The 25,900-nt window shown below is 56.3% G+C and overlaps 1 protein-coding gene across 1 annotated transcript in view; it reads right to left on the reverse strand.

Annotated features, from left to right (window-relative positions):
• Positions 1-2,673: 2,673 nt before the first annotated feature.
• The window catches only part of SH3PXD2A (SH3 and PX domains 2A), a 235,716-nt gene continuing 212,489 nt past the window's right edge, over positions 2,674-25,900 (reverse strand). The window contains 8 exon segments of the mRNA XM_042960172.1: positions 2,674-2,883; positions 2,886-4,698; positions 6,655-6,774; positions 9,431-9,480; positions 10,429-10,766; positions 14,781-14,898; positions 20,617-20,700; positions 24,874-24,987. Of these exon segments, the coding sequence (XP_042816106.1) occupies positions 2,732-2,883; positions 2,886-4,698; positions 6,655-6,774; positions 9,431-9,480; positions 10,429-10,766; positions 14,781-14,898; positions 20,617-20,700; positions 24,874-24,987 (2,789 nt within the window). The 3' untranslated portion in view covers positions 2,674-2,731.

The following is a 25,900-nucleotide window of genomic DNA, read 5'->3' on the forward strand; positions in this document are numbered from 1 at the left end:
CTAGATGCCTGAGCAACTCCCAGCCATCCTTAGGGGGCTGGATGTCACAATGTAAACATGATGACCACACAATAAACTCCAATGGGGGTGGGAGGGAGCGCAAGGATTAATGCAGTGGGGTGGTCTGCCATTAACTAGCTACATGATTTCAGGAAAAGTAATTTCCTGCCCTTGGGCTGCAGTAACAGAAGGGGATGGGATGGAGTGACTTCCAAGGCCACTTTTAATGACTATCACTTAGAGCACTGGGGATCGAGGAGAGAGGGTCCTGGGGGAGGGTGGAGAATGTGGGCCCCGCGGGTGCTGGAGAGCCCCACGGGGCAGTGCAGACCGTGAGGAAGGGCAGGGAAAGGCAGGCTCTGGGGAACACTGTGGTCCAGTCCAACTGAGATGCTCTGTGTTCGGCAGATGCGTCCTGCACTCCTTCCTGGCCTGGCTGGCACGTTACTGACTGAACTGGCTCAGTGCAGACATTGGAGGAGCGAGGCCGCTGGGGCCCCCCCCTTGGAAGACAGCTACATGGAAGGTCCTTTCACCCAATAGTCACTCTACTTTTAAATTTTATTTTAAATAATCATAAATTACTTTTTTTTTTCTTTTAATAAATATGTGCTGCTTAAAAATGAGAAAAGTATATACTGCATCTTTAAGTAATGCACTTTGCTCTCTGGGTTTCTTCCCATTCCACCTTATTAAAGTGCATTAATTAAAAAATAATGAACCACTTCTTTATCATTATTGTTCAAATAAGTCCAAATAATATTAATCTGAAGACACTAAACCACTACCATTAGTACTGCAACCTAGCAGATTAACTCAATATCCTACTCTATTTAATACTGTCCAGCAGAAGAAAAGAACGAATTTCAATTTTAAACTCACAAACAAAACAAAAGGAAACAAAATCTCACCGCGGCCCTTCCACAAAGAACACGAGCAGTTGGCTGTAGCTGCCAGGCATGAGTGCACGGCCAGCGAGGAGGCTGGGGGGATCCCCAGGCGAGGCCTCAAGGGTCTAGGGGGCGGGTGGGGTGCTGAAGGCACGAGACACAGCGTCCCGTGCTGATCTTCGGGCAACATACACTGCCTGGGTGGGGAGCAGGGGTAGAGGGAGGCCTTTCCTCCTCTGTAGAAACCGCCAACCCTTAGTCCAGGCCTCTGGCAGCTGAGCTGGTGGCCGTGGAGCCCAGTCCGTCCGCAATCAAAGGCACGTGTGGGATTCCACTCCCAGCAAAGGAGGGGGAGTCCTTGGGGAAGCCAAGGCTTCCGGAGGGTCCCCTCGGAAACGTCAACGACTGAAAGACACAACCCAAGGTTGACAGGGACTTTATTCTCTCCTCTCTTCGTGGGGGGCGCCGCCCCTTGGGAAGACCAGGTCGGCTCCCGGCCCGGGGTCCTCCGGTACCTGTGGCATCGCACGTAGGCGGGGGAACGGCCGGTGGTGGCTGCCCATCCGGGGTCCCCTCAGCCCTCAGCGGGGGTGATGGGTGCTTCTCCACAGTTCACACGTAAGGGTTCTGGTCCTGCCCAGACGGGAGAACACGTGCAGAATGGTGGCCACCCGGCAGCCTGAGAGCTGCCTTTTCTCCTGGACAACCTGCTCCTCCCTCCTGGGGAGGGTCCTGCCCCACTGAGACGTCTCTGCTTTGCCGTGTCTGGGACTGGGGCTTCAGCCCCCGGACCCTCAGGCAGGCGCCGCGCTAGGGTGCCGTCCGCAACAGTGGAAACCAAACGAAAGGACTTTGGCTTGTGGAGGGAAAGGAAGTGAAAGCCCAAAACCACCAACCTCCCCGCAAAAGTTACGACAGAAAAGCCCCATCCGCTACTCATTCTGTCCCCTGTGAGGCCGACTGCCCTTGGGCCCCCAAACAACCCCTAAAATAAGACCAAAACCCAAGGCCTGACATTGAAGCCCCAAATCAATAAACCTCTCCCAAAACATGCAAAAGAGCTGCCCACCCAGCAATACCCAAAATAAAGTCTGTGCAGATGGTGAAGAGACTGACGGCTGCACCCACCCTCTCTGTAAACTCTGGGGTTGGCGGTCCTCCGTGGGGCGCCCAGGGCAGGGCGCACTCTTCTCAAGGCCAGGGAACAGCGACAGGTAAGAAAGGTGGTCCTTGCTGGCACCTGGGGAACTGCTTTTTCTTCAACGAACAGACATTGACGGTGGCCTGGCCCAGGGACAGGCTGGGCCCCCAAGAGATGCCTCCAAGCCCCAGAGCCGGTGGGGTCTTCTAGCACATGCGCCCGTGGCAGGTGGTGGCAATCCCCGGGAGACCAGCACAATTGGCAAACACAAGGACCGCCTCTGATGGCAAGGTGCCAGCGGCAGAAACCAAGCTGGGCAGGGGCAGGGCACAGGAGGTCCCTGCGACCACATCTTTTCCGGATTTGCAGCCAAGGCACAATTGGAATTTCCCTCATGGCCTGTCCCAAATGGTGCCAGGTCCGTCAGCCAAATCACCAAGGTGCCCACGTAGGGCTCAGCTTTCTTGCCTCTGGTCCCAGGCCCGCCGCTCCCCTGCCTGTTCCCTTCCCTGCTCAACGTGGGTCCCCGCCGGACCTTACCTGCCAGCTGGGGGACAGCCTGGAGGGGAGCATCTCTGAGGTCACGCCTTCTGCAGGGTTTAACGTTGTCCCCCCCACCCCACCCCTCCCATTTTCCCTTTCCCCTTTGTCTTCATCTCACTGCTCACCCGCACCAGGCTGGAAGGACCCACGCCCCATGTTAGTTCTTTTTCTCCAGGTAGTTGGAGGGCACCCAGCCTTTGAAGGGCTTTGCGCCATCCAGGATCTGGCAGTACCACCAGCCGTTGGGGTTCCTCTCCAGGACCTCCATGGACACACCCTCCTGGAAGCCTGCTGTCTCCTCATCCCCTCATAGTCCGCGATGGAGACATAGACGTCTTTGAGGTTGTTGTGGATGAACTGGGACTTCTCAATGGGCTTGGGGCGCACGGGGGACACGGGAATGCCGTTGCGCTGGGCGGGCAGCAGAGGCGCGTCTGAGCCCTGGCTGGCGGCCCGTTCGGCCAGGCGGCCCTTGGCGTCTGCGGCAGCCGAGCGGGCGGTGCTGAAGGAGGAGTTCCGGCGGACACCCCGGAGGCCGTCGGTGGCAGTAAGCGACTCGTTCCTACGCAGGGCGCAGGACAGGTTGTTGTCCTTGGGTGGCGGGGACACAAACACCGACTGAGGCCTCACTGCCACCTGCCGCACCCCGTTCCTCATCTTTACTGCCCCGGTGGCCGAGGTCTTGGCGAAGCCCCCGGGAGGCTTGGAGGGGATGGGCGGCGTGGCCCTCTTGTTCTGGTTGACGGTGTTCAGTGCTTGGACCCGCTTCTCGATCTTCTCCAGGCTGTCCGACTTGCCCTCGTTCTGCTTGCTTTTGGCGCTCACTGTGTCTGGCTCTTTGCCGGAGGGGTCGGATTGCTCGTTCTCGCCGAGCACCAGATAGTGGGAAGGGGCCCAGCCCTCTAGCTCCCCAAACCTCACGTACCACCAGCCGCTTTCCAGCTTCTCGAGCACCTGTACCTCCACGCCTGCGGGGAAGCTGATCTCTGAATCCTGGACCTTCTGGTAGGCACTACATGTCATGTAGGAGGCGACCTGCCCTTCTCGTCCCTTCTTGGTGGGACACGGGGGTGTGGCGGCTGGGGGGGTAATGAGGTCAGCGGAGCCTCTCCTGGACCCCTCACTGGGACTTTCAAAGGCCGTCTGAGGGGGAAGCTCTGAATCCTCGCTCTTTGAGCCCTTGAGACCACCCCGGAGCTGGCCTGTAGGTCTCAGCTGGCGCCGTAAAGTGCTGATGTCCATCTTCTCTTGACTCTGGGACTCTGCTCGGTTCAGGAACGGCTTGGGCCGGACCGACGGCTTAGCCCGGGTGCACGAGGTTAGCCCAGCCTTTAGGTCGGCGTCCCTCTTTGCCCCAACCGTGGGGGTGCCACGGATGCCTGCGTCCGAGGCAGAACGGGGCTTCAGGTCACCACTGTTCTTGGACAGGGAGGAGGAGGAAGAGGAGGAAGAGCAGGTGGTGTTGATGGTGATGGATGAAGAAAAGGAGGCAGAGGAGTGGTTTTTCCCCAGTTCTGCCTGGGCGTTCTTCTCTGCCTTGAGCTTTAGGAGCGATGACGATTTGGGGGAATCTGATTTGGGGGAGTTTTTTCTAGCAAGGGACAGAGGGGAGCCCCCCGGGGAGTCACTGTCCCGGGAGGAGCGTCTGGCTGACAGGGCATCCTCGACACACGGCCGGAAGCCCTCGTTCTCATAGATGGTCTCCTCCTCCAGGGCCACGTCCTCTGAAGAGCCGCCGACCCTGAAGCGGGCCCGCTGCAGTGAGGAGGCCGGTGAGGGCCTACGGGGCTGGGCAGGCCGCCGCTCCCCCGAGCCACTGTCCTCCGTGGGTTCCTCGCTCAGCTCTGGCTCTGAGTCGAAGCCGAAGGCAGGGATGTCATATTCAGGCTCCTCATACTTGAGCTTCAGCGGGGAGTCCTGGCTCTCCCCAGAGCCCACTGGACCCTCCTCGGCCTCCTTGGGCTTGCTGGGGGGAGCGGGGGGCGGTACCTTGGGCCGGGTCAGTGTGCTCGTGCGGCGGCTGAGGTTGGGCTTCTTGCGCTTATCGATGTATGACGCGGGGGCCCAGCCCTCCTTCTCACCGATCTGGACGTACCACCAGCCACCCGAGTTCTTATCGATGACCTAGGGGAAAGGGTGGGCAGGCCAGTGAGCTGGGAGGATCGCCGGACCCTACGATGTGCCAGGCTAGGAGCTTTGCACTTCACGCGACGCACCAGGCTACGACGCGTCATGTCTCTGTTTTACAGATGAGCAAAGTGAGCTACTGAAGAGGTGGCCCCAGGACCCCGGGGAGTAAGTGCTGGGCTGGAATTGAAAGCCAGGTCTCCACCATCTCCCACTCTCCAAGACCCTCTCCCCTGGTCCTCCAAGTCTCCATTAGCACCCCAGGTCGAGCTGGCCTTGTCTACAGACTCCTGCTTCTCCCCCTAAGCTGTGCACTTAGAAGACCTACTCCTCCTAGTCCCTATGGAACCCAACTCGCCAAGGACCCGTATGTCTAAGAACATGCCATTCATTCCGCTGCTCCTCGTCCCGCCCCTGGGATTGCTAGGTCCTCCGCCGGCGACCCTGGAAAGGGTCTCTCATGTCAGAAGAGAATGGGAAGATGCAGGTGAGGTGAACTGGGAGGTACAGCCTGAGACCAGAGCCACCCTGCTGGACGCCTCCCTGGTGTTCCTACTGCCTGTGGTCATTTCACTGCATGTGGGATCCCAGTGAAATTCTGCCAGCCGAACGGACTTTGGCTTAAATGGTTAACTGTGGGAAGGATGAGGGGCTTTTAGTCATTTCCATGTTAGTATAAGCTAGTTCAAGGAGCTTCTTTCTTAACTACTATTTGAGATTGGCTAAAGACCAGGAGTGTGGTGCTGCCTCTGCTGCAGTTCATCTGGGCTGGAGCACATAAAGGGAAGATAATTTTGGATTGTGGGACACTCCTGGAGAAAGGTACCGGGGTGGGCGGGGAGGGGACATGAAAAAATTGATACCAGGGGAAGAGGGGCAGTGAAGGAAGAGAGAGAGAGACCAGCCCTCTGCAGTCCACACCAAAAGGGAGAGTTTCTGTCCTTCCTTTCGTTCTCTATTCCTTCCTTCACCCTTCCCACCCCATACTCCACCCCACACTCAAGATTAAGCCTGGGTAGCTCCTAAGTATGACAGTTCAGTTACATGGTGAGCTTTGGAGGCTCTTCTGGAAACCTAAGCACCACCGACGGAATGATTTTTCTTGGAAATTCAGTTCCAAATTGAATACGTAGGATTTAAAACATTCACACGGGGGACACCCTCTCTCCCACAGGCAGAGACCGCCTGAGGGCTCTTCCGACAGTTCTACAGGTGTTAACTGGATTTAACCTCATTACTCAAGAGCGATGACCGCGTGCCCTGCAGTGGCCACAAAGCAGAGTTTCATAAATGCTAGGCCGGGAGGGAGCCTCACAGGGTCTGTTACCTCATGTGGCAGAGACACATGATCAAAGCCAGGGCAGAGGAGTGACCGTATTGAGGGTGAGAGGTGCTGGTGGTGTGCACGTGGCCAGAACCCAGGCCCCTATTACTGTGGCTACGTGGACCACATTCTCCCCACGGCAGCGCTCGCTAACATGGGTTCTTCAGAATCCTGGCCCCCAGGGTGCTCCTAGGAGACAAACCGTCCTGGGGCCAAATGGGTCTGGGCAATGCTGCTATTCTGGTGCCCTCTTAGAGATGCACGGTGACATCCCTACAGCACAGGCTCTGAGAAGTTCTGCGATTAAAAGCACACAACTGCATGGATTTTGTTTAACCCAATGTCCTTCAAACCTATTCGACCAAAGAAGCCCCTTGTTTCGGGACGCTTCCATCACAAGTTCCCACTACACGCTCTGGGAAACGCTGCTGTGAGGGAAGGACTGCGTGGAGACAGGAGTCCTGCATTCTGGTCCTCACCGTGGCACTTACTGGCTTCAGGCAAATTTTTATCCCCGTGGGTCTTCTGCCCGCCCCCCTGGAATGTTGCCAGCAAGGCATAAATGGGAAACATGGCAGGTCTTTGACTAGCATGAGTTCAGACCCTCAGCTTCATGGCCCAAGGCTCACCTCTGCCTTCTGTCCACCCCGAAAGCTGATGCCGTCAGAGATGCAGGACTGGAATTCAGCAATGGTGTAATACTCCACCTCAACAGAAGGGGGCTCTGGTGGCTTCGGCAGCTGGAACCCCTAAGGCAGAGAAGGGCTCAGTGAGCAAAACCTACCTGATCAGAACTGTAACAGAGGCAGAGTGTGGCGGTTACGCCAGCTGGAGGGCAGCTGACCTGAGAAGTATCCATCACCTGAGGCTCAGGGTGTCTCCCCAGGGGACTGTTCTCCTGAGCAGGCTTTCTATTACCTATGATCCACTTGAAACTCCTCTGAGCTGTCAAAATGATCATTTAGTAATAGTAACTTCACCCCTACATCTCTGGAGGTCCAGTTTATAGATACTTCAACAGCTAGGTCCCAAAAATGAAAATGAAAAAGCAGAGAAGTGGTTTTAACAAAGCCTGTGCAAACTGCCCCATGGGAGGAGAGCCTTGTCCTTAAGTCTAGCTGACAGGTCACAGCGGTGACATCTGGTTGCAGAGGCAGGGCCAGGGGACACAGCCATCTCTTTGGGGCAGAGGGCAGGAGTGTAAGGGGGCGCGGAGATGGCTGAAAAGAGCCCTTGGTGGGTCATTGCAGAGATGCCAAATGGTCAGGCAAAACAGGCTGGAGTGGTTATACCAATACCCAAGCAAGACATTCAAGGACATTTAGGATTTGGCTGCAGCCATGACTTCTGAGTCTTATTCATTCACTTTCCAAACATCAACTGTGCATCTTCTGGGTGCCAGGCCCAGGTCTGAGGCACTGGGCACTTAACAGTGAACCAAAAGGACAACCTCCTTGCCCTCATGGGGAGGACATTCTAGTTTCACTCGGTCTCTACTCTGGTCAAAATGGATTTTGTGCTGCCCTGTTACTTCCAGTATGTCCCAGTATCACACAAAGGGGTTAAAGCAAAACAAACAAAGAAGTATGTGTGTTGGGGGGGGGGGGGGGGGCGGCGGTGGCGGGAAGGGAGAGGGAAGCAGCTGTGGTGTAACAGGAAGACCTCAAAAGACCTCTGCCTTACAGCTGGACACATGTGGGCTCCAATCCCAGCTCAGCAACTAACCAGCTGTATGGCCTTGGGTAAAGCCTATGACCTCTCTGAGGCTCAATTTCCTCATCTGTAAAATGGGTCATGAAGAGAATTACTGATAGGTACCTAACTTCTGGCCCAGCCAAGGACACAGGGGGAGCTCCACCAACGGCAGCCAAAGCTGACCCCTCCTTCTGAAATGCCATCCTATTCCCTGGAATCTTCTCCATTCTCCACAGCTCAGCATGTCCTAATCTGGCCACTCACAGCCCAGCTGTCTTGGGTCACAGGGAGTGAAGGGCAGGAGGAAGCTGGTCTTGAGGGACCAGGTATGATTCAGCCCACTTTCTCCGCCCGGGGCCCTGGCCCTGCAGGCATGTGTGTGAGTAGATGGGGTCCAGGCCCCGGCAGCCCTCCTCTCCCCCTCCCCCAGCCACCAGGTGGGATGCAGCCACATCTGGCTGGGACAAGCCCTGCCGCAGTAAGTCCTGCACTTGTTAAGTGTGGAAGGAATGAGCCCATTGTTCCCAAAACCGAGTCTGCCTGAAAATAATCAGCTGGGGCTGAGAGAACTGGAAGGACGGGAGAACTCATTGTTTTGTCACGGAAAACTCGAGGGTAAAATGACATAGAAACTCCCCTGGGGCCGATGGCCAAGGCAGGGATGGTCTCCTCTCCACACGCCTGACTCAAGGACCCGTTTACTGAAGGCCCGCTCTTCCAGGCCAGGGCAGATGTCACGGATCCCAGTGACCCTTGCTACTAGGCCCAGTGAGACTTCAGAAATCTTTCCCCACACGGTGCGGCAGGCAGCCCGTCCGTCAGCCACAGCTGACATAGGAAAGGGAAACCTGGCGGCCAGCCCTGCACACACCATCCCATTTCATCCTTCCAGCAGCCCCAGGAGGTGGCTGGCACTGTCCCCATCTTACAGATCAGGAAATGAAGGTTTGGGGAGGGTAACAGACTTGCCCTGGGTCTCGCCGTTCCCAAGTGTCAAAGGTGCAACATAAACGCACGTCTGGCAGGCTTGAAGCCCTCTGTTTCCACGGCACCCACTGCCCCTGAGGACAGTCCCCTGAACTAGGGCTCTAGGTCCGCTGCCAGCATCACTGCCACCCTAAGCCTAGTATCCCGAGGGTATATGCTCTTCCCCGATGGTCTGGACACCAGGACCCCCACCTACAGGAGCCAGGGACACCAGCAAGTTGAGCCTCTGACTTTCAGCGCAAGCCAGTCCTGGCCATTCACTCCTCCTTGCAGGGGTGCTCGCCGGCCTGCCCTCTGCCCTCCCAGGCTCTGGCATCCACCGAAGCCACTGGACATTCCTGAGCCAGGAAGGCGAAGCTGAAAGGCTTCCAGGCACACATGGACAGCAGCCCCATTCCCAGCCCCTGGCAATGCCCTGGCTGGACACTCCCGCTGGCCAGTCTAAATGTTTATGTCTGCCAGTGTAGCGGCTGGGATGGATTTATTTAGCTTTGGAGTGCAGTGTGTTTTTGAACATCAACTGTCCAGCTAGGCCCCCAGAATGGCTGGGATGCCCAGGCTTTCCTCTCTGCCCCTGGCCCCACAAAGCTGGAAGCCCAGCAGGGCCCTGGAAAACCCCTGGACTGACAGGCATTGAAATGAGACAACCAATTAACTGGGGAATGTTACAGGGCGTCCCCAAATACAAGAAGAAAAAAAGGAGAAGAAATTCAGCATACATACCAGGCTGGATTCTCTGCGAGGTGGAGGCCTTGTCCTTAGGTTCGGGGAGCCTAGAAGAAGAAACATGGCTTCAGAAATCCCAGCCAGACAATGGGTAACAGCGCTGGACCCTGTCTTCCCTATGTGTGGCTGCCTCCTGATCCTGGGAAGCTCCCGGCTCTGTCCCACACTCAGGAGGGGCCCATGTGCTCAGTCACTATCAGCACTATAGTTTCTTCATGGAACCAGAGACCTTTAAGCTTTCTTGGCTGTGTTTCGGGGGATCCATGAGCCCCCTAAAATGATGTGCACATTTCAAAATGTATACACATAGAGGCATTTTTCAGAAGAAAGGGTAAATAGCTCTATCAGATTTTCAAATTTAGGAGCAGAGGCCAAGTTCAGAACTAAACTAAAACCACAGCTTTCCTCAAGATTTTAAGGCTGGGTGGACATCAACAGAAGCGGCTCTCTCATCATATAGGGCAGTTTAACCTCCATCTGAAGATGCTGTTGAGCCAGAGATGCATAGATTAGGAGGGGGCCAGTTAGCTGGGTTTCTCCTATACAGAGGCCTTTAAAACTGCTCGTGGAGAGGCAAAGCCGTTCCTTCCAAGTCTTTTAGGTTTCCAGTAACTGGTGGGAGGCGAGAGGGAAGGAGGGGTAAGGCCAGGAAAGATGTTCTACTGGCTGTCACTCTGTAAAGCAGCCTTGCACAAGGGAGCCACGTGTCACAGCCTGGGGGATACACTGATCTGCAAAGCAACCATTCCCGGCTTTCTTCTAGGGAATGCCACCAGCTTAAACACTCGTGTATTTTATCTTCAGCGCAAGAGTTGTGAGGAAGTGCCTTGCCTACTCGTGATTAGCATGAAACAAGTTCAGGGTTAGGGGTCAGCCTAGATGTCAGGGTAAAAATGATATAGGGGTCTTATACACCCCTCTGGCTTTCCTTGCACCCTGTGACCGCTTTCTAAAGAGCTGTGCCGTAAGGATGCAGGGGTCAGGAAGGCTCTTACTGATCTGGGCCCTCTGAGGGGCAATCCTGGCCACGGCTGGCGAGCCCTGGGCCAGCTTGGAGACACTCCTCTCAGGGACGCCCAGAGCGCTGCCATTGGAGGCATTGCACAGGATGGGCAGGCTGATCTCCTTCTTGGCGATGGGGACCTCAGGGCCCTCTCCTTCGGCCGGTGGAGTCTCCTTATCCCCCGACGCCTTCTTGTTCAGCAGGTTGCTGATCTCCATGATGTTCCCGATGATCTCCACTGGGCCTGCCAGATTCTTCTTGCGTGCTGGCAGGTCGTCCTTGGCTTTCTTCAGGTAGGATGCTGGCGCCCAGCCCTCTTTGCCCAGGTACCTGGGGGAAGGGGTGGACATGATGTCACTTGAGCGCTGCTACCTGTCCTCACACCCCAGGCTCCATCTGGCCTGGCCCAGCTGCGCCTTCTCCACTGTGTTCTGCGAGGCACCCGCCAATCCCACCACTCTGGAGAGAAGCGGGATGGAGGGCAGGTGGAAAAGACACCTAGGACACCAGTTCTTCCTCTCTCCTTGCTCTCTGCCTGATCCCTCCTTGTGTGGGCTCTTGTTCTCTACAGTCAGGCAAATGTGGGACATCAGGACGAGAAGATTCCTCAGATTGAGTTGCCCACCAAGTAGACTTGACAACGGCCTGCTACCTCCCAACAGAGAGGGCGATTCTAGAGATAAGAGCAAGTGTGAACGTGGTGTGTTAGGTAGAGGCCCTCTGACAAAGGGAAGGGAGATCAGAGAGGTGAACAGGTAGCACAGGTAAGAGGAGTTAGGAACCCCGAGTTCTGCTCTTGAGTCCCTTGGTAAGTCCCTACCCTGGAGCTCAATTTTTTCTCTCTTCTGCAAACTTCAGGAAAAGAGTAGCTGCAAAAATTTATCCAGAAAGATAGACCTTTCGAGACTAACTAGGAAGATGCCTATAAAGAGTGGCCAAGTGGGGGAGGTATGGATGCTAACTGTGGGGGTAGCGGACAGATCAAGTTCACAGAACAAGTCCCCAAACAGACTGATGTTAAGGGTAACACTTCAAATTACTGGGGGTAAGGGGCGCCTGGGTGGCTCAGTTAAGCGTCTGATTCTTGGTTTTAGTTCAGGTCATGATCTCATGGTTTCATGAGTTTGAGCCCTGCCTTGGGCTCTGTGCTGACAGCACAGAGCCTACTTGGGATTCTCTCTCTCCCCCATTCTCTCTGCCCCTCCCCGGCTCATGCTGTCTCTCTCTCAAAATAAATAAATAAACTTAAAAAAAATTAAATCAAATTAGTGGGGGTAAGGATGAGCTTTCAATTACCAATTTGGAGATGACTGGTTACCCAGTTAGGAAAAGTAAGTGAGACCTTGGCCTCACACCACAGGGGGAAAAAAAAAATTGTGAATATTTGGTTAATCTTGAGGATTGAGAAAATCTTTCTAAATAGGGCTCCAAAAGCCAAAACCATGAATGGAAAGACTGAAAGCACATGACTGGATAAAATGAAAACCTTTGGTATGACACAACAAAACCAAAATGAAACAAAACAAAATGAAAACAAAATCAAAACCCATAAACAAGGACAAAAGGCAAATGACAGGGCTGACTTAATTTGAGGTGACTTGATGACTTCTGAAAACAAGCTTTTCCCTTTTCTCCCCATGGTGCTCAGAACTTCTACCCAAGCCCACCAAGAGCTCACCTCCCAGTCCACCAGTTGCACTGTCCCCGTCTGCTCCCCGGGGCACATCTGGCTCTTTGCAACGGCTCCTCTGTGCCAGATGTCGGACACTCGCCCTTCCCACCTGCCCGATCTGACCTTGTTCTTGGGTGCTCATGAGGTGGGAGAAACAGGAACGTGAAAGCGAAAGTTTCTATCAACATGTCTGAGCTTTGCTGGAAAGCCTAGGCAGGAGGTGGCTTCTTATGTTTACACCACTGGAAAGCACAGGCAGGCTGTCCCAAGGTCACCTGTCTGGCCCCCTGTGTGGGGCTTGCAAGGCAGATATCAGTTAACACGTGAATGGAAGTCAAGGGGCTGGCCTGCCTTCCCAAGGTAAGGGGTGCAGAGAGAAGCACAGAAATTTCAGGGGTGGATGGCAGCAACTAGTAAGGATGCCTAATCGTATGTATGAGCCACGAGCCAAGGCTCAGCAAAGCAAAGCAAGTAGCAGAGGGCCACACAGCTAGCTGTTGGCAGCATCTGGCCTGGAACCTGGTGCTCCTGCATCTCAAGATGAAGAGCTTACTGGCTATGGCAGAGGTGTTCTTCTATGAGAACAGTGGGGAGATGGGGAGTGGGGTCTCATGGGAGTGATGGTCAGGCCTGCTCACTGCCCTGAGTGCTCCCACGTCCAACCCTGTTGTGTTCGTCGGGTGTTACACGGATACAATTAGATTCCAGGCAGAGAGATGCAGGGGAATCAGGAGCGGCTGTGTGTGTCTGGGTCCAACTCGGCTCACATCTGCTTTCCAGCTCTGGAGCACAGAATGACTCCAGAGGGAAGCAAACTGGAAAAGAAGGGAGAGAGAGACAGGGAGGGTATGTGTGTGTGAGGGGAGAGGGGAAAAGAAAGACAGGAAATGAGGATCAACACAGAGCCTGGAATGTTGGGAAATGGCATATTTAAGGGGGTGTCTGGCAGCCTTCTTAAGGTGGAATCTTTGTAGGGTTTTTTCAGTTGAAGCTCCCACTAGCTAAAGGGGTAGGCCATAGGGACAAGAGTTGACTAAAAGTGACGGCTCAGAGTAACTTTGATCATTTTAAGAAACTGGAGGGGCGCCTGGAGGGTTAAGCATCCGACTTCGGCTCAGGTCATGATCTTGCAGTCCGTGAGTTCGAGCCCCGCGTCGGGCTCTGTGCTGACAGCTCAGAGCCTGGAGCCTGTTTCAGATTCTGTGTCTCCCTCTCTCTCTGACCCTCCCCTGTTCATGCGGTCTCTCCCTGTCTCAAAAATAAAATAAACGTTAAAAAAAAATTAAAAAAAAAAAAAAAGAAATTGGAAAAAACCCCACAGCCTTGTAGATAACCTCTGGGAGGGTGGTTTCGGTTACCAGCCTGCCTTAGAATGTTTGCTGGCCCTCCCATGTAGATTTGTGGTTGCTGGATTTTGGGGTTGGGTCTAGTTTTTTAGTGAGTGTGAAAGTCTAGGGTCAGTGACTTTGGGAGACACACATCCAGGCACACAGTCCTGTCCCACCTCACAGAGCAGAAAGGAACACCTCAGCCCTTCTGACTGGTATGCATGGGGCCAAGGGCAGGAGCAGCTATGTCTTGTCAGGTCACATTAAGGCTGAATCCCGTGCAGCCAATGACCTTCATCCTACCCATCAGCATAGCCCAATCTTAACACCACCACGGTCCAAGATACTGTCTCCTGAGTGCCCATATCACTTGGGTCAATCCTGTCCCCACCGTGGGAGACAGAGCGGAGCACCCTTCCTGCCCAGGGTGGGTATGGGGTTCCCAGGTGTGATGGGCTGGGGAAGTGGTCCCCAGAGCTCACAGATACAAGACTATCTTGGTCATTTGGGCTACGGGCAGGGAAGAGAGAAACTGGGTGAAATCACCACAGCAGAGTCAATTCTAAAGGACCCAAAAACATTTCCTGTGAGCCCTAACCCCACCCCCACCCAGAAGGTGCTGGCTGGCCTCAGAGCCCCAGGACAGAGGGGACTGGAGAGCAGGACTTGGTAGGGGAAAGGTGAGTGAAGCCCACAGGGTTTAGTTGGCTTCTAGGATTGCCAGGGAAGCCCTCCCTCCCCTCCCATGCTCCCAAATGGGTTTCTCAGTTGGGAAACATGATTGGGCCCTGCAAGAGGGAGGGGCAGAAGGAAGAGAGAGGCCTTTAAGCTAGGCTTGGGCTCAGGCCTTACTTCTACCCTGGCTCTTGCAACCATATAAGCCAGCCCTGCAGAGTGGAAAGGCCGCCAGTGTTGAGCTATGGGCAGCAGGGACTGCCTGTTGGGACCTCAGCAAGGCCTGTGGACGCCAGCCCTTCAGGCGGCCTGAGCTACAGAGCGCACCAGGCAGCCAAGGCCGGACACAGAAAACCAAATTCAGATGTGCTGGACCCTCCTGGCAGATGCATGGGAAGGGATTGCACCACTGCCTGCAAGCTGAGCCGGGGCCCCTGTGCCCCACTGGCCACAACTCTGGCTCTGCTTGACGTGCCCCAGGAGAGAAGCTGCGAGATGAGCACTCTGTTCGAGCTGTTCAACCGTGCAGGGTTGAAGCAGCCAAGCCTGGGCTGTGGGTGCAAAGCCGCCTCAGTATCGACCTGCCAGCTGGTGCCCACGGCCACTGTGCAGTCTGCTGCCCAGGGCCGGAGTGGTAGAGGGATCTCTCTCTTCTGCTGAGGCTCCTACCTGATGTACCACCAGCCCTCCAAGTTCTTCCGGATCACTTCCACAGTGACGCCCTTCTCAAAGCCAATCTCGTCCTTGCTCTGGCTGGTGTAAGGCTGTACAGTGACGTACTTCTCCTCTGTGGGGGGTGGATGAAGCAACAAGGCAAAGTTATTTGAGGTTGGAGCTCAGGTCCTCCTTCCTGTCTTTTCCTCCTCGGGCCTGGCCCGGCTTAGCTGGTTGCCTCACTGTGGCTCCCAGTGTGTGCAGAAGCTGGCCGGGGCCCCAGGTGGCCTGGCTAAGCCCTGGCAGCAGACAGTTGGCTCTCCCAGCCCAGTAACAGCAGTGAGGGTGCTGGGGCCTAGTGTCCTCAGGGGTCCAAAAGCTCCCTGGACTGAGGGCACAGTTAGGGGGAACCTGCCCTGTGTGGCACCTGAGTCAGGAATCCCCTGGGATGTCTGGAGGCGCCGTGGCATGCCCCCCTTCCCTGAACGTGCCAGGCCCCCATCCATGCCCCAGACTTGCTCTCTGAGCCCTTCTCCCACCTCCACCCCTTAAATCCTGCCTCTGTCTGATCTTCCGGCAGCCCCAGGGGCACCTCCTTGGTGAAGCCTCCCCTGACCACTAATGTGATCACCTGATTGTGTGATTTCCCCAAGAGGATTGTGGGGAACACATGTTCTATGGGAGTGATCACATGGGTTTTAAGATGAGGGTCCGGCGGCCAAATGATCAGTGGTGATGCTGACTGCAGCCATCAGCAGGGCCTCCAGGAGCCCAGGGTGGGCCAGCATGCTGAGCTGACCACACAGCTTGGGAGCACCCCTTTGGGGAGCTGCCTGCTCTACTGTCACATTCGCCTGCGAGCCTTGTTCAGGGCCTCCCCAGGTACCGGGAGGAGGTGCCTTATGGGAAGACAGGAAAAGCCTGGGAGGGCAGGTGTGGGGAGGCCGGGCAGTGCTTGTCCTCCTGGATCTCTTCAGCCTCTCTCCTGGCAGGGGACCTGCTGCCTCTGCACGGGTCCTTGCTCAGGCTTCCAGGGAGGTGTTCCTCCTGCGTCTGCTGGGGCCAGGTGGACTCATGGCTGGCTGGCTGGCCGCCCTGTCTCCTGGGTGGAGAGCCTCCCCAGAGAAACGTTCAGGTCTCAGGAAGGATCACACATCCCCATACTCACCCTCTGGGAGGAGGAGCAGACCTAGACAGAACTGGCCACACCCTCTCGGAAGGTTACCTGAACTCATGCTGTCTCTTCTAGCCTGTGCCTGTCACACAATTGGGGCTCCGAAGGCACTAGGCAGCGCATCAATGAAGGGCAAGGCTGTCTGAGCAGGGGCAAGAGGCTGTGTTCTAAGATACCTGCCCCACTCCTCCTTGCTCCCATCTATGACAGTAACTCCTAGATTCCGTGGTGGACCCTGATGGGCAGCCTGCCTGAGCCTTAGGCAGCAGTAGGGGAGGGGGACGGAGGACAACTGCCACCTCCTCCCTCCCCTCCCCGCCCCCCCCCCCCCCCCCCCCCCCCACTGCCCCACGACAGGAGGGCCATCTGTTTACTTAGGAGGATCAGGGCCCTCTCTGCAGCCCTATGCCGGGCCCGGATAGCAAGTCCCTCCAGGATGGAGGCGGCAAGGACAGAGCTGATGGGCCCTGGCCAAATCTGAGAGGCTGCCAAAGGCGAAAGGTAGGTGATGACCCGCTGGAGCCTCCACCATTCTTCGGCATGCGCCTCTCAACGGCAAGCTTTTCCCAGACGCAGAGGCCTTTCTCACCATCGACTAACTCCTGGAAGCTTTCAAATTCCCATCCAGCCACGCTGAGGAGAGCTGCCAAGATCGCCTGAGAACCTGGGCCAGCCAGATTCTGACTCGGGCCTTTGAGAAGTTCAGTGTGCTACACTCCAGCCCTCCACTCTCCTGCCTGCTCCTGGTCCCACTCCATTTTCCAGTGGGGCACGGTAAATCCTGGCCCGGGCCGTGGCCAGAGGGGCAGCGCCAGGCCCCGGGGATGTAGGGTTCTGAGGTTAGGGTGAGGCGAGGCCTGGGCTCCACATTTTGCCTGTGTTCAGCTGGGCTATTTTTAAAAGCCTGTGGTTCCAGCAGGAAGCCATCATTAAAGTTTTCCTAGGCAAAGTTGCCTCTGCAGGGAAAAATTATAGTCCTTCTCCTAGGAAGATCAGAGGAGTGCTGTCCTGCCGCATGGCAGAGAACAGGGCCTGGACCGTGACATGCGGGCCCAGGCTCTGGAGCTGTCAGGCACAAGCAGCAGCCTCTGCAGCCCCCAGTGTGTATGCAGAGGACATAGCACTGAGGGCCATGTAAGTGCCCTGCCTCCCCTTGACCCTCTCGGAGAAGGCAGAACCAAGCACATCAGTTTTCCCTAGTGAAGCTGAGCTGCTCCTGCACAAGGCCCTGTTCTTGGTGGCCCTCGGACTGACGTGAACACAGAGGTCTGGGAGTTTATGCTCCCGGGAAGAGATCTGGCTGGCCTAGAGGCTTGTCTTGCCCTGTCACTGTGTAGGTCCCAGGTGATGAGCATTCAGAGTGCAACTCTTCCAACTGGTCTGTGTGGGGGTTTACTTTCCTGCCATGGCCAGCTCAGGCGGCGGAGGCATGGCTTACCTCCGTGTAGACATGTGGCTGGCTGTCAGGTTCCCAGCTTCCACGTTTCCCTGAGGGAGAGGCAGAGCCAGCCCCTCTACTGGACCAGGGCAGAGCCCCGTCTGGGGGTGGGGATGGGGAACCAAGTCAGGATGCCCAGACAGACTGAAATGGTCTCAGGGGCTTGGGGAGGGGGGTTGGGCAGCTAAGTCATTCAGGTTGCCCGGGTCTCTAGAAGAGACTTTTAGGAATCAAAGTTTAGGAATCAAAAGGGAGAGGGAGCTGTAAGCTCAGGGGTGGGGGGTCACCTCAGGGCTTCTGGGAAGCACTGAGGCTGTGGTCACTCTGATGTGCCGTCAAAGGTGGGTGGCAACTTTGCCCTAGGGAGGGCTGACCAGGCCGCCCACCGGGTGGGTGGGTGGCTGGCTGGGGGAGGTGGACAGGCCTGTTTTGGTTTTGGAGGCGGGGTCTGGAGAACCCTGCAGTTTCCAAACCACAGACGCCTCCTCTTTCAAATGCTTTCCCCTCCGTCAGCAGTCTCCCTGGCTTCCCTCCCGGCCCCCACAACCTACCCAACCCCACTACAAGAGGCCTTCTGATTCCAAAGGCCTGGTTGGCGGAGGGGCTGGGGAGTGGAGGCCCCGGGGAAGCACTGCTTCTCTCTTGTCTAGTTATATATGACCCACTGCCTGTTTCCCCCCATTGGCTCCACTGCTTTCTCCCAGCCAGCTTTCTGCAAGTTTTTCTTGGCTGCCTGATTTAACTTAGTCCTGACTTAACTTAGGGCTGAGACTGGGAAATAATGCTGTTTAGGTCTCTTAGAGAGAGAGAGAGAGAGAGAGAGAGAGAGAGAGAGAGAGAGAGAGAGAGAGAGAGAGAGAGAGAGAGGAGAGAGAGGGGAGAGAGGGGAGAGAGGGGAGAGAGGGGAGAGAGGAGAGAGAGGAGAGAGAGGAGAGAGAGGAGAGAGAGGAGAGAGAGGGGAGAGAGGGGAGAGAGGGGAGAGAGGGGAGAGAGGGGAGAGAGGGGAGAGAGGGGAGAGAGGGGAGAGAGGGGAGAGAGGGGAGAGAGGGGAGAGAGGGGAGAGAGGGGGAGAGAGGGGAGAGAGGGGAGAGAGGGGAGAGAGGGGAGAGAGGGGAGAGAGGGGAGAGAGGGGAGAGAGGGGAGAGAGGGGAGAGAGGGGAGAGAGGGGAGAGAGGGGAGAGAGGGGAGAGAGGGGAGAGAGGGGAGAGAGGGGAGAGAGGGGAGAGAGGGGAGAGAGGGGAGAGAGGGGAGGGGAGAGAGGGGAGAGAGGGGAGAGAGGGGAGAGAGGGGAGAGAGGAGAGAGAGGAGAGAGAGGAGAGAGAGGAGAGAGAGGAGAGAGAGGAGAGAGAGGAGAGAGAGGAGAGAGAGGAGAGAGAGGAGAGAGAGGAGAGAGAGGGAGAGAGAGAGAGAGAGAGAGAGAGAGAGAGAGAGAGAGAGAGAGGAGAGAGAGAGAGAGAGAGAGAGAGGGAGGGAGAGAGGGAGAGACGGAGGGAGGGAGAGAAAAGTGGGCTTGTCCTCATTTACATATTTGTATACGTATGGATGTCCACAGAGTTGTGCATCTGGCTGGGAATGCATGTCCACATATACCACTGCATGCGTGTAACTCCGAGTCCGCTGCCTGTGCCCATGCAGTGTGAGGGGCTACGTATGAGACCGTATAGGAAGCTATGTGTGTCCTCGGTGGTCAGAAGCAGACGTACGATGTGTCCAGAGCAGCTGAAGCATCTGCGACTGTAAATGCATATGTGGAATGTTCTACGTTGGCTGCACGAGCGGTATTACGTGTGTAGTGGCTGTGTGCCAGAGGCCACGGATGCGCAGCTGCGTGGGGGCCAGAGGGGACAGCGTACCGCTGCGCACGGGCAGTAGTGCTTCGTCACTTGTAAGTGTCCGTGTGCTTATGGAGACGCAGTTGCGTTTGGGGTTCGGTGTAGGATGGCGTTGGGAGCAGATGCTGGAGGGGATGGGGGAAGGCCAAGCTTTTGTCTCTGCGGTTTTTCCAGGCCAGCGTCCCCCTCTCCTCTGCTGCCAAGGCTCAGGGCAGTGTCCCAGGCTGGCCCCCCGGCAAAGCTGCTCCACCCCTCCTAGTTCTAGGGTGCCCCTGCTTTACACTCGAGCTCGTTCTCGCCGTTTCCATGACTTGGCCTCCTGCCCTGCACCTTGGAGTCCAACCCTTGTTCCACCCTCAGGATGAGTTGGGCTCCCACAGCCAGTGCTCTGAGTGTGGTGCTTGCACCAGCCACAGGCGGTGGCCACCTCAGCGTCCGGGCTTGCTGCTGCCTGGGGCTTGGGGCTGGTGCCAAAACATGGTCTCAGATTGTTCAGGAACAAGCTGTGGGGGTGGGCTGATATTCACGGGGCATCCCTGCTATCAGAGAGAGGCCAGTGCTCATCACAGGCCCTTCCAGCCTTGTTCTCGGTTAGACAGGAGAAACGGACCTCTGCTGGCCTGTGGGCCCTGGAGATGTTGAGGGGTTTGTTCAGAGGCTTGCCCCTAAGCTCCCTACTCCCAAGCTCCTGGATGCTGGAAAGGCCCTGAACCCGCAAATGTCTTAGTTCCCAATCAGCCTGGATGGCTGGCCAGGGGCCTCCCTGGAATCTTGACCAGGCCCCTCACAAAGTGCTGATGCCAGTGCTGAAGATGCTGGAAGCTCCTGGCTGGACCTGTCACTGCCTTCAGAGCCGGCTGGGGCCGAATCCGGGACCAGGCTGGGACTGGCTTTTGTTCCCTTTCTAGTTTCCCTGGAGCTAGCTGAAGAAGGAGGGTTGTGGGCTGGCCCTTCTTCCTACTCTGTCCCTAAGTAGTTGCTGGAACAGCTTTGGCCGATGGAGCACCTTCTCAGAGGAAGCAGGCACCGAAGAGTGGGGGCAAGTGGGACAGCCTGTGCAGAGACTTACACCCCGCCCCCCTCATCTGCAGCTTCTAGGGCCAATGTGGCCTTTCTTAGTCCAGCCGCCCCCACATCACATCCTGAATCCCATGACCCCCATCCCCAGGATGGTGGCAGAAGCCAGAGCCGCCCCCCAACTCCCAATCATCCCAATTCCCAGGTAGCCCCCTGTGCCCTCCTCCCCAACACCCCACAGCTGCAGAAGGTGAGAGAAAGTCTAGCTGTTGAATCTGGGTGAGGAGGCCGAGTGGCAGACAGGAGCAGAGCTCAGAGAGGAAGGGAGGTGTTAGCGAGAGAGCGAGGGGCGGCAGCTGCGGGTCAGGAGAAGCCGGCTCCCACAGTCACCTCGGCTGTGCTGCCTGTTGACCATCCCGCCCAGGGTCCACCGGCGATCCAGACGCCGCAGATGGGCCTTGCGTCTCTTGGACACTGGTGTGGGAGATGGCAATGGAACACGCGGCCGACGGAACCGGCGGAGAGAATGGAGATGAGGATGAGATGGGATGGGGCAGGGAGGGGGATGGCGGGAGGGAAGGTTCACGCTCCCGGGGCATCATCGCCAGGACCAAGCACCAGCAGCATGCACCTGCTGGACGGGGGCAGATCTGCCCACTGACACGGGGGAAACTCCACCAAAGCCAAACCATGTGGGTTGTATCCCTAAGACCGAGAGGGGCTAAGAACTCACAATGCTAGCACCTGAGAGGTGAAGAGGGTCCTGGGACCCAACCTGGCACAAAGATGGCCCTCCCAGGTAGCCCCAGGGAAAGACTGCTGCTTCCACCATGGCTGGGCAGTCACGGTTCCCAGGAGGCCATGGGGCCCATGGCACCACCCATCTGTCGGCCACTCACTCACTCACCACGTCCTGCTTGTGAGCCTACCGCCACGAGCCAGGCACTGTGTCAGGAGAGACGTGGGGGTCCTCTGCCATGGGGCTCCCTGTCCCTACGACCCTGGGGGTACCTGTCTTTGCTCTCTCAGCCCTCTCCGGGGCCTAGCACAGGGCCTGGCCAGAGGCTGAGCACTAGGAAATGTCGCTGAGTGAAGTGCACATGGGGACGGATGCTGCAGGCCTTGGCTCTGCTCCTTTGCTGCACGCTGCCCATCGGATTTCTGACAGCGGGGGACCTGCTGCCCAGTTCTCTGTGCTGCAGCCCCTCTCATCCAGCCCATGCCCTCTGGTTGCTGTGGCCCAGCCCCAGAAACCCTCTGCCTTCCTATAGGATGCCCAGGTGTAAAGACACCATGTCAGGGCTGCAGGGCACCAAGCGGCCCCCTGCAGAAGCTGGGGGTCAGACTGCTCAAGTATGGGGGAGACAGGTCAGCAGAGTCAAAGGAAGACTGTCCAGATGCACCTGAGCCAAACCCCACCAAAGCCTCCTAGGAGGTACTTGCTTTTCTCGAGGGAGTGGTGGTGACCTATTTGACCTGCTTCTTGGCAGGAGGAGGCCTGGACCAAAGGTTGGAGATATGGATTCAGCTGAGGCCTCGCTGCCGGATGCCTGTGTCACCTGGGGGCAGGCAGGCTTCTGTTCTTCTCTAAGCCTGTTTCCTCATCTGTCACTGGGGCTGACATCTGCCCTGGCACGAGCAGAGACAAGGGACTGAACGGGCCACGTGGAAAAGAAACGATCTCCTGTGTGAGGCCAGACTGGGAAGGACCCTGACAGCTGACCTCCCGGGCAGGTTGTTCGGTGGCTTCCCTGTGGGCAGAGGAAGCCTCAGCTGATGCTCAGGCCAGGGGCCACCACAGCAGTAAGTGTTATTTCCCCAGCTGAAACCATGCACATGGACCATCTCACTGAAGCCTCACAGAAGCCCTGTGCAGTCAGCACAATCTCCATGTTAGAAATGGGAAAACAGAGGCATGAGGGGGTTAAGAAACCCTCTGAGTCACACACCTAAGTGTCAGGGCAGCACATGAATCTAGGTGGTCTGGCTCTGGAGCCCAGATTCTAGGCCCTACGATGCTCCTCCCCCTTGACCCTGCACCCTTGGCCTGCCAACAACAGGGAAAGCCCAGATAAGAGGCTGGTGCCAATGCGGACCCAGCAGGGAGAGAGGCAGATCATTGCCAGCGGCTATAGGGCACAAGGGCACAGGCAGAGACCCAGATTCTGGCTTTGGCTCTGCCACAAACTGAACTGGGGGCTCCATGGAGGTGACATCCCTATGGGCCTCCATTTTCCTACTACCTCTGAGAGGCAACGGACCCAATGGTTCATGAAAGCACTTTGCCAGTGTTGGGCTTGGCCCTTATTGTCATCAGGGGGTAAGAGGATCTTCAACCTCCACCCCAGCCCTCCTACCTCCTACCGCTAACATTTCAGAACTCGAGCATATGCCAGAATGCCTGGTAATAGAAATAAACCCAAACAGCCAATTGTCTTTTTGGGATCAGGGATCAGAGACCTATGATGGGATGGCAATAGGCCTGGAGTAGAGGGGACCAATGTGGGATAGTCTCTCGGACACACCACAGATGCCAGGGCCCTGGGCTGGGGTGGTGAGCCCTGAGCTCTCCTGTTGAGTTGGGCAGAGACGCCCAAGATGTGATGATGAAGTTCACAGCTGCCCAAATGTTGCCAGGGGTACTGGCATACAGGTCCTATCAAAAGGATGCTGAGGAACCTATTTTAAAGATGGTCTCCCTGAAGGCACATGCACGCACACACGAACACTCCTGAATGCAGAGCCTGCACTGGTTGCCTTACTGATTCTTACTCTGTCAAGGTCAAAATCCTCTACAACCTGCCACTGTTTGTGCTTGCACTGCAAAAGCACCTCCTCTCTCCTCAAACCAGGCTGCCATCTGTGTGCACACACCTCCCTGGCTCCTTCCTGCCCGGGACTTCCCTGCCTACTCAGTGTCCTGTCCTGCATCTCCCGACATCTCTGCTCTGACATTCTTGGCAAAGCCTTTTAAGGCGGGACTCAAATTCCACACACACACCCTCTCAGAAGTGCTTACAAGCAAAATGCTTCATGGGTGGGCAGAGGGCACAGTGGTAAAGACCACCAGGCAAAGGAGGCTGACCAAGGCTCAAGCCTTACGAGGACAATCACGTAGCTAAATGTCTTAAAGCCTCAGTTCCTGCATGTGGAAAAGCGGGATTATAACAGTGCCTCCCAGAGTGGTGGCGAAGGCTTTTAAAGTCCCAGGGCCACACACCTGGCAGGGAATAATACCTCACTAGACACTGTAGGGATTGTTGTTTCTGAAAGGCCCAGGGATGACCACAGAACATGGAACTGGGTAGGAGGCAAGGCCTGATGACTGCAGATAAACTAGACCAGAGCCAGCTCAGGGGCTAAAATCCTCCACCATTGCAGAGGTGCAATGGAACCAGAGATGAGGCTGGGTGCAGGCTCAGCCCCAGGGCTCAGGGAGCAGCCAGGAAGGATCGGGCACCCAGTCTGAACCTGCAAACTCTTCCCGACGGAGCCTCATCCCTGGAAACCTGTCACAAGGTAGATGTGCATTGCAGGGGCTGCAGCCCTGGTCAAGGGACTGAAATAAAGCATTTACATGGGAGGAAGGGTGGGGCTCCAACCGCCTGCCGAGTAACTGACATTTAGGGCAAGAATGAATAAGGAGCTGGCACTCGCTTGGCGGACTGCTTATTTTGGCCTGGGCAGCATGGAATGGAGGGTGTGTATGTGGGGGGCAGGCCTGGAGGTGGCCTGAGCCCCCGGTGGCAGGCCTCTGTCCCCCTGGCTCTCAGTCATGCCCATTTGGACCATCCCCACTGACCATTAGGGCAAGCATTCCCGTTGCTGGGACACAGAGGGTTTAGAAGTTCTTAGGAGCAGGCAGACAGGAACTGGGGGTGGCTCGGACTCCCTGGGCTCAGGCGGCCTGCTCTGGAGAATACCTGAGTCCACAGACAGTGCTGGCCTGGGGGGGTGGAGAAGGGGGAAGGGCAGTGAGAAAATCCCAGGAAAACATCACGAGGCCAGAGCTAATCAGAGGGGCCAGGGGTGCAAGGGCCACCTTGCGGTTCTTGCTACAATGAGAAATGACTTGCAGGCTTGTTCTCTGCGTCTGAACTGTTGGCCAGGATAACAGATATCCAGAACAGAGACTTCTGAGTAGACATGCACAGCACAAGTTGTGTGCACAAAGCCCATTGCGTTCATCCCTGCAGCAGAGAGCACACTGTGGGGTCAGGGAGGCAAAGGTGGGTCTGTGTGGGGTCCCCAGGGGAACCAAGGGCTTCTATGGGGAAAGGGTGCTGTGGCATTTAGTCCTAAGACTATTCTTTCCAGTCTCTGCCCCAAAGTTGCCAAAGCCTGAGATCCACACTCCAGGGAAATTTCCCCTCTAATTTGAGCCCCATGCAGGGCAGGTAGGGCCAGACCTGGGAAAGGAGGTGAGCTTGTGGGCTGGCTTCAGTGAGATGGGGTCCCAAGGGAAGGGTCTGGCACATGGCCCAACTCACCTTAGGGATTTTGATGGCTTTAGGGAGGAGAGTGGGAAATGGGTTCACTCCAAGGGCCAGGAATGGGGTGGGTACCCATCCCTGAGGATCTCGAAGCAGCCCACACCCTGCAAATGCCTCATTATTTCCCTTCCGCATTGAACCTGCAGGTCCTTACCTTCCCCAGTCTTGGAGGTGTTGATGTCTGAGTCATCCCGAGTACCATTCTGGGCCTCCAGGTAGGTGGCAGGGACCCAGCCCTGCTCCTCAGAGGTGCTCACAAACCACCAGCCTGCAGAGGGGACAAGAGAGAACGCAGTCATGAGAGCCCAGCAGGATTGAGCGGGGGGGTGGGGGCAGGGCATGGAGCCAGGCAGCCTGGGCACCTGGCAAACACCTGGCTTGAGTCCAGCCTTGAGAAGCCTGTGCCTCACTAAGAAGCAGCCAACACGCTCCCTGAGAGGAGGGCCCGATGGACGGTGATCCACACTTACACAAATGCTTGATGAAAAAATTTAACAGTAAAACTGAAACAAGGATGTGTCAAATGTGTGAAATCACCCTGTGGGAGAGGCCAAAGAAGCTCTGGCTAAACAGTGACCACTGAGGGTCTCTGAAACCCATTAGGACTACTGGTGTGCCTGGGAGTTTAGCTGCCTTCTCTGCTTTCAAAGGTATCCAGAGATAAATGCCTCACAGACAACTTCTGACGGTCACTGTGCCCCTGGCTCCATCACAGGTCCATGGCATTTGCACATCAGTGCTACTCACGGCCACCCTGAAGTATGTTGACGTGTCAATCATACTAAGTGGGCACCGCACCCTTGAGTGACCCTTGGCGGTCACGGCCAAATGAGAAGAGTCTTTCTCGTTCCTTGGTTCATTCATTTATCATTTAAACAAATGTTGACTGAGCCAAGTACTCTGAGCACCTGGGTCTTAGGACTCCACTAACTGCCATCAATCCCATCTTAGAAAGAATTCTTCACAGGACCTTGTCTTTGCCCCATCCCATTCCGATCCCTCTCTACCCCCAAAACAATCTGGCACTGGTTCTCTTTTCTGTCTGTGACAGAGCTCACCATTTCCAAATATGGACTGTTCCCTGTCAAGAGACCCAGGGCTTTTCCCTGGGCAGCACGGAGGCCCCGTCACTGCCCACAGCAGGGAACAGCTGCCCGAGAAGGGGGGACACTGGGAGCCTC

This window comes from Panthera tigris, chromosome D2 (assembly GCF_018350195.1).
Source record: "Panthera tigris isolate Pti1 chromosome D2, P.tigris_Pti1_mat1.1, whole genome shotgun sequence".
Lineage (NCBI taxonomy): Eukaryota > Metazoa > Chordata > Mammalia > Carnivora > Felidae > Panthera > Panthera tigris.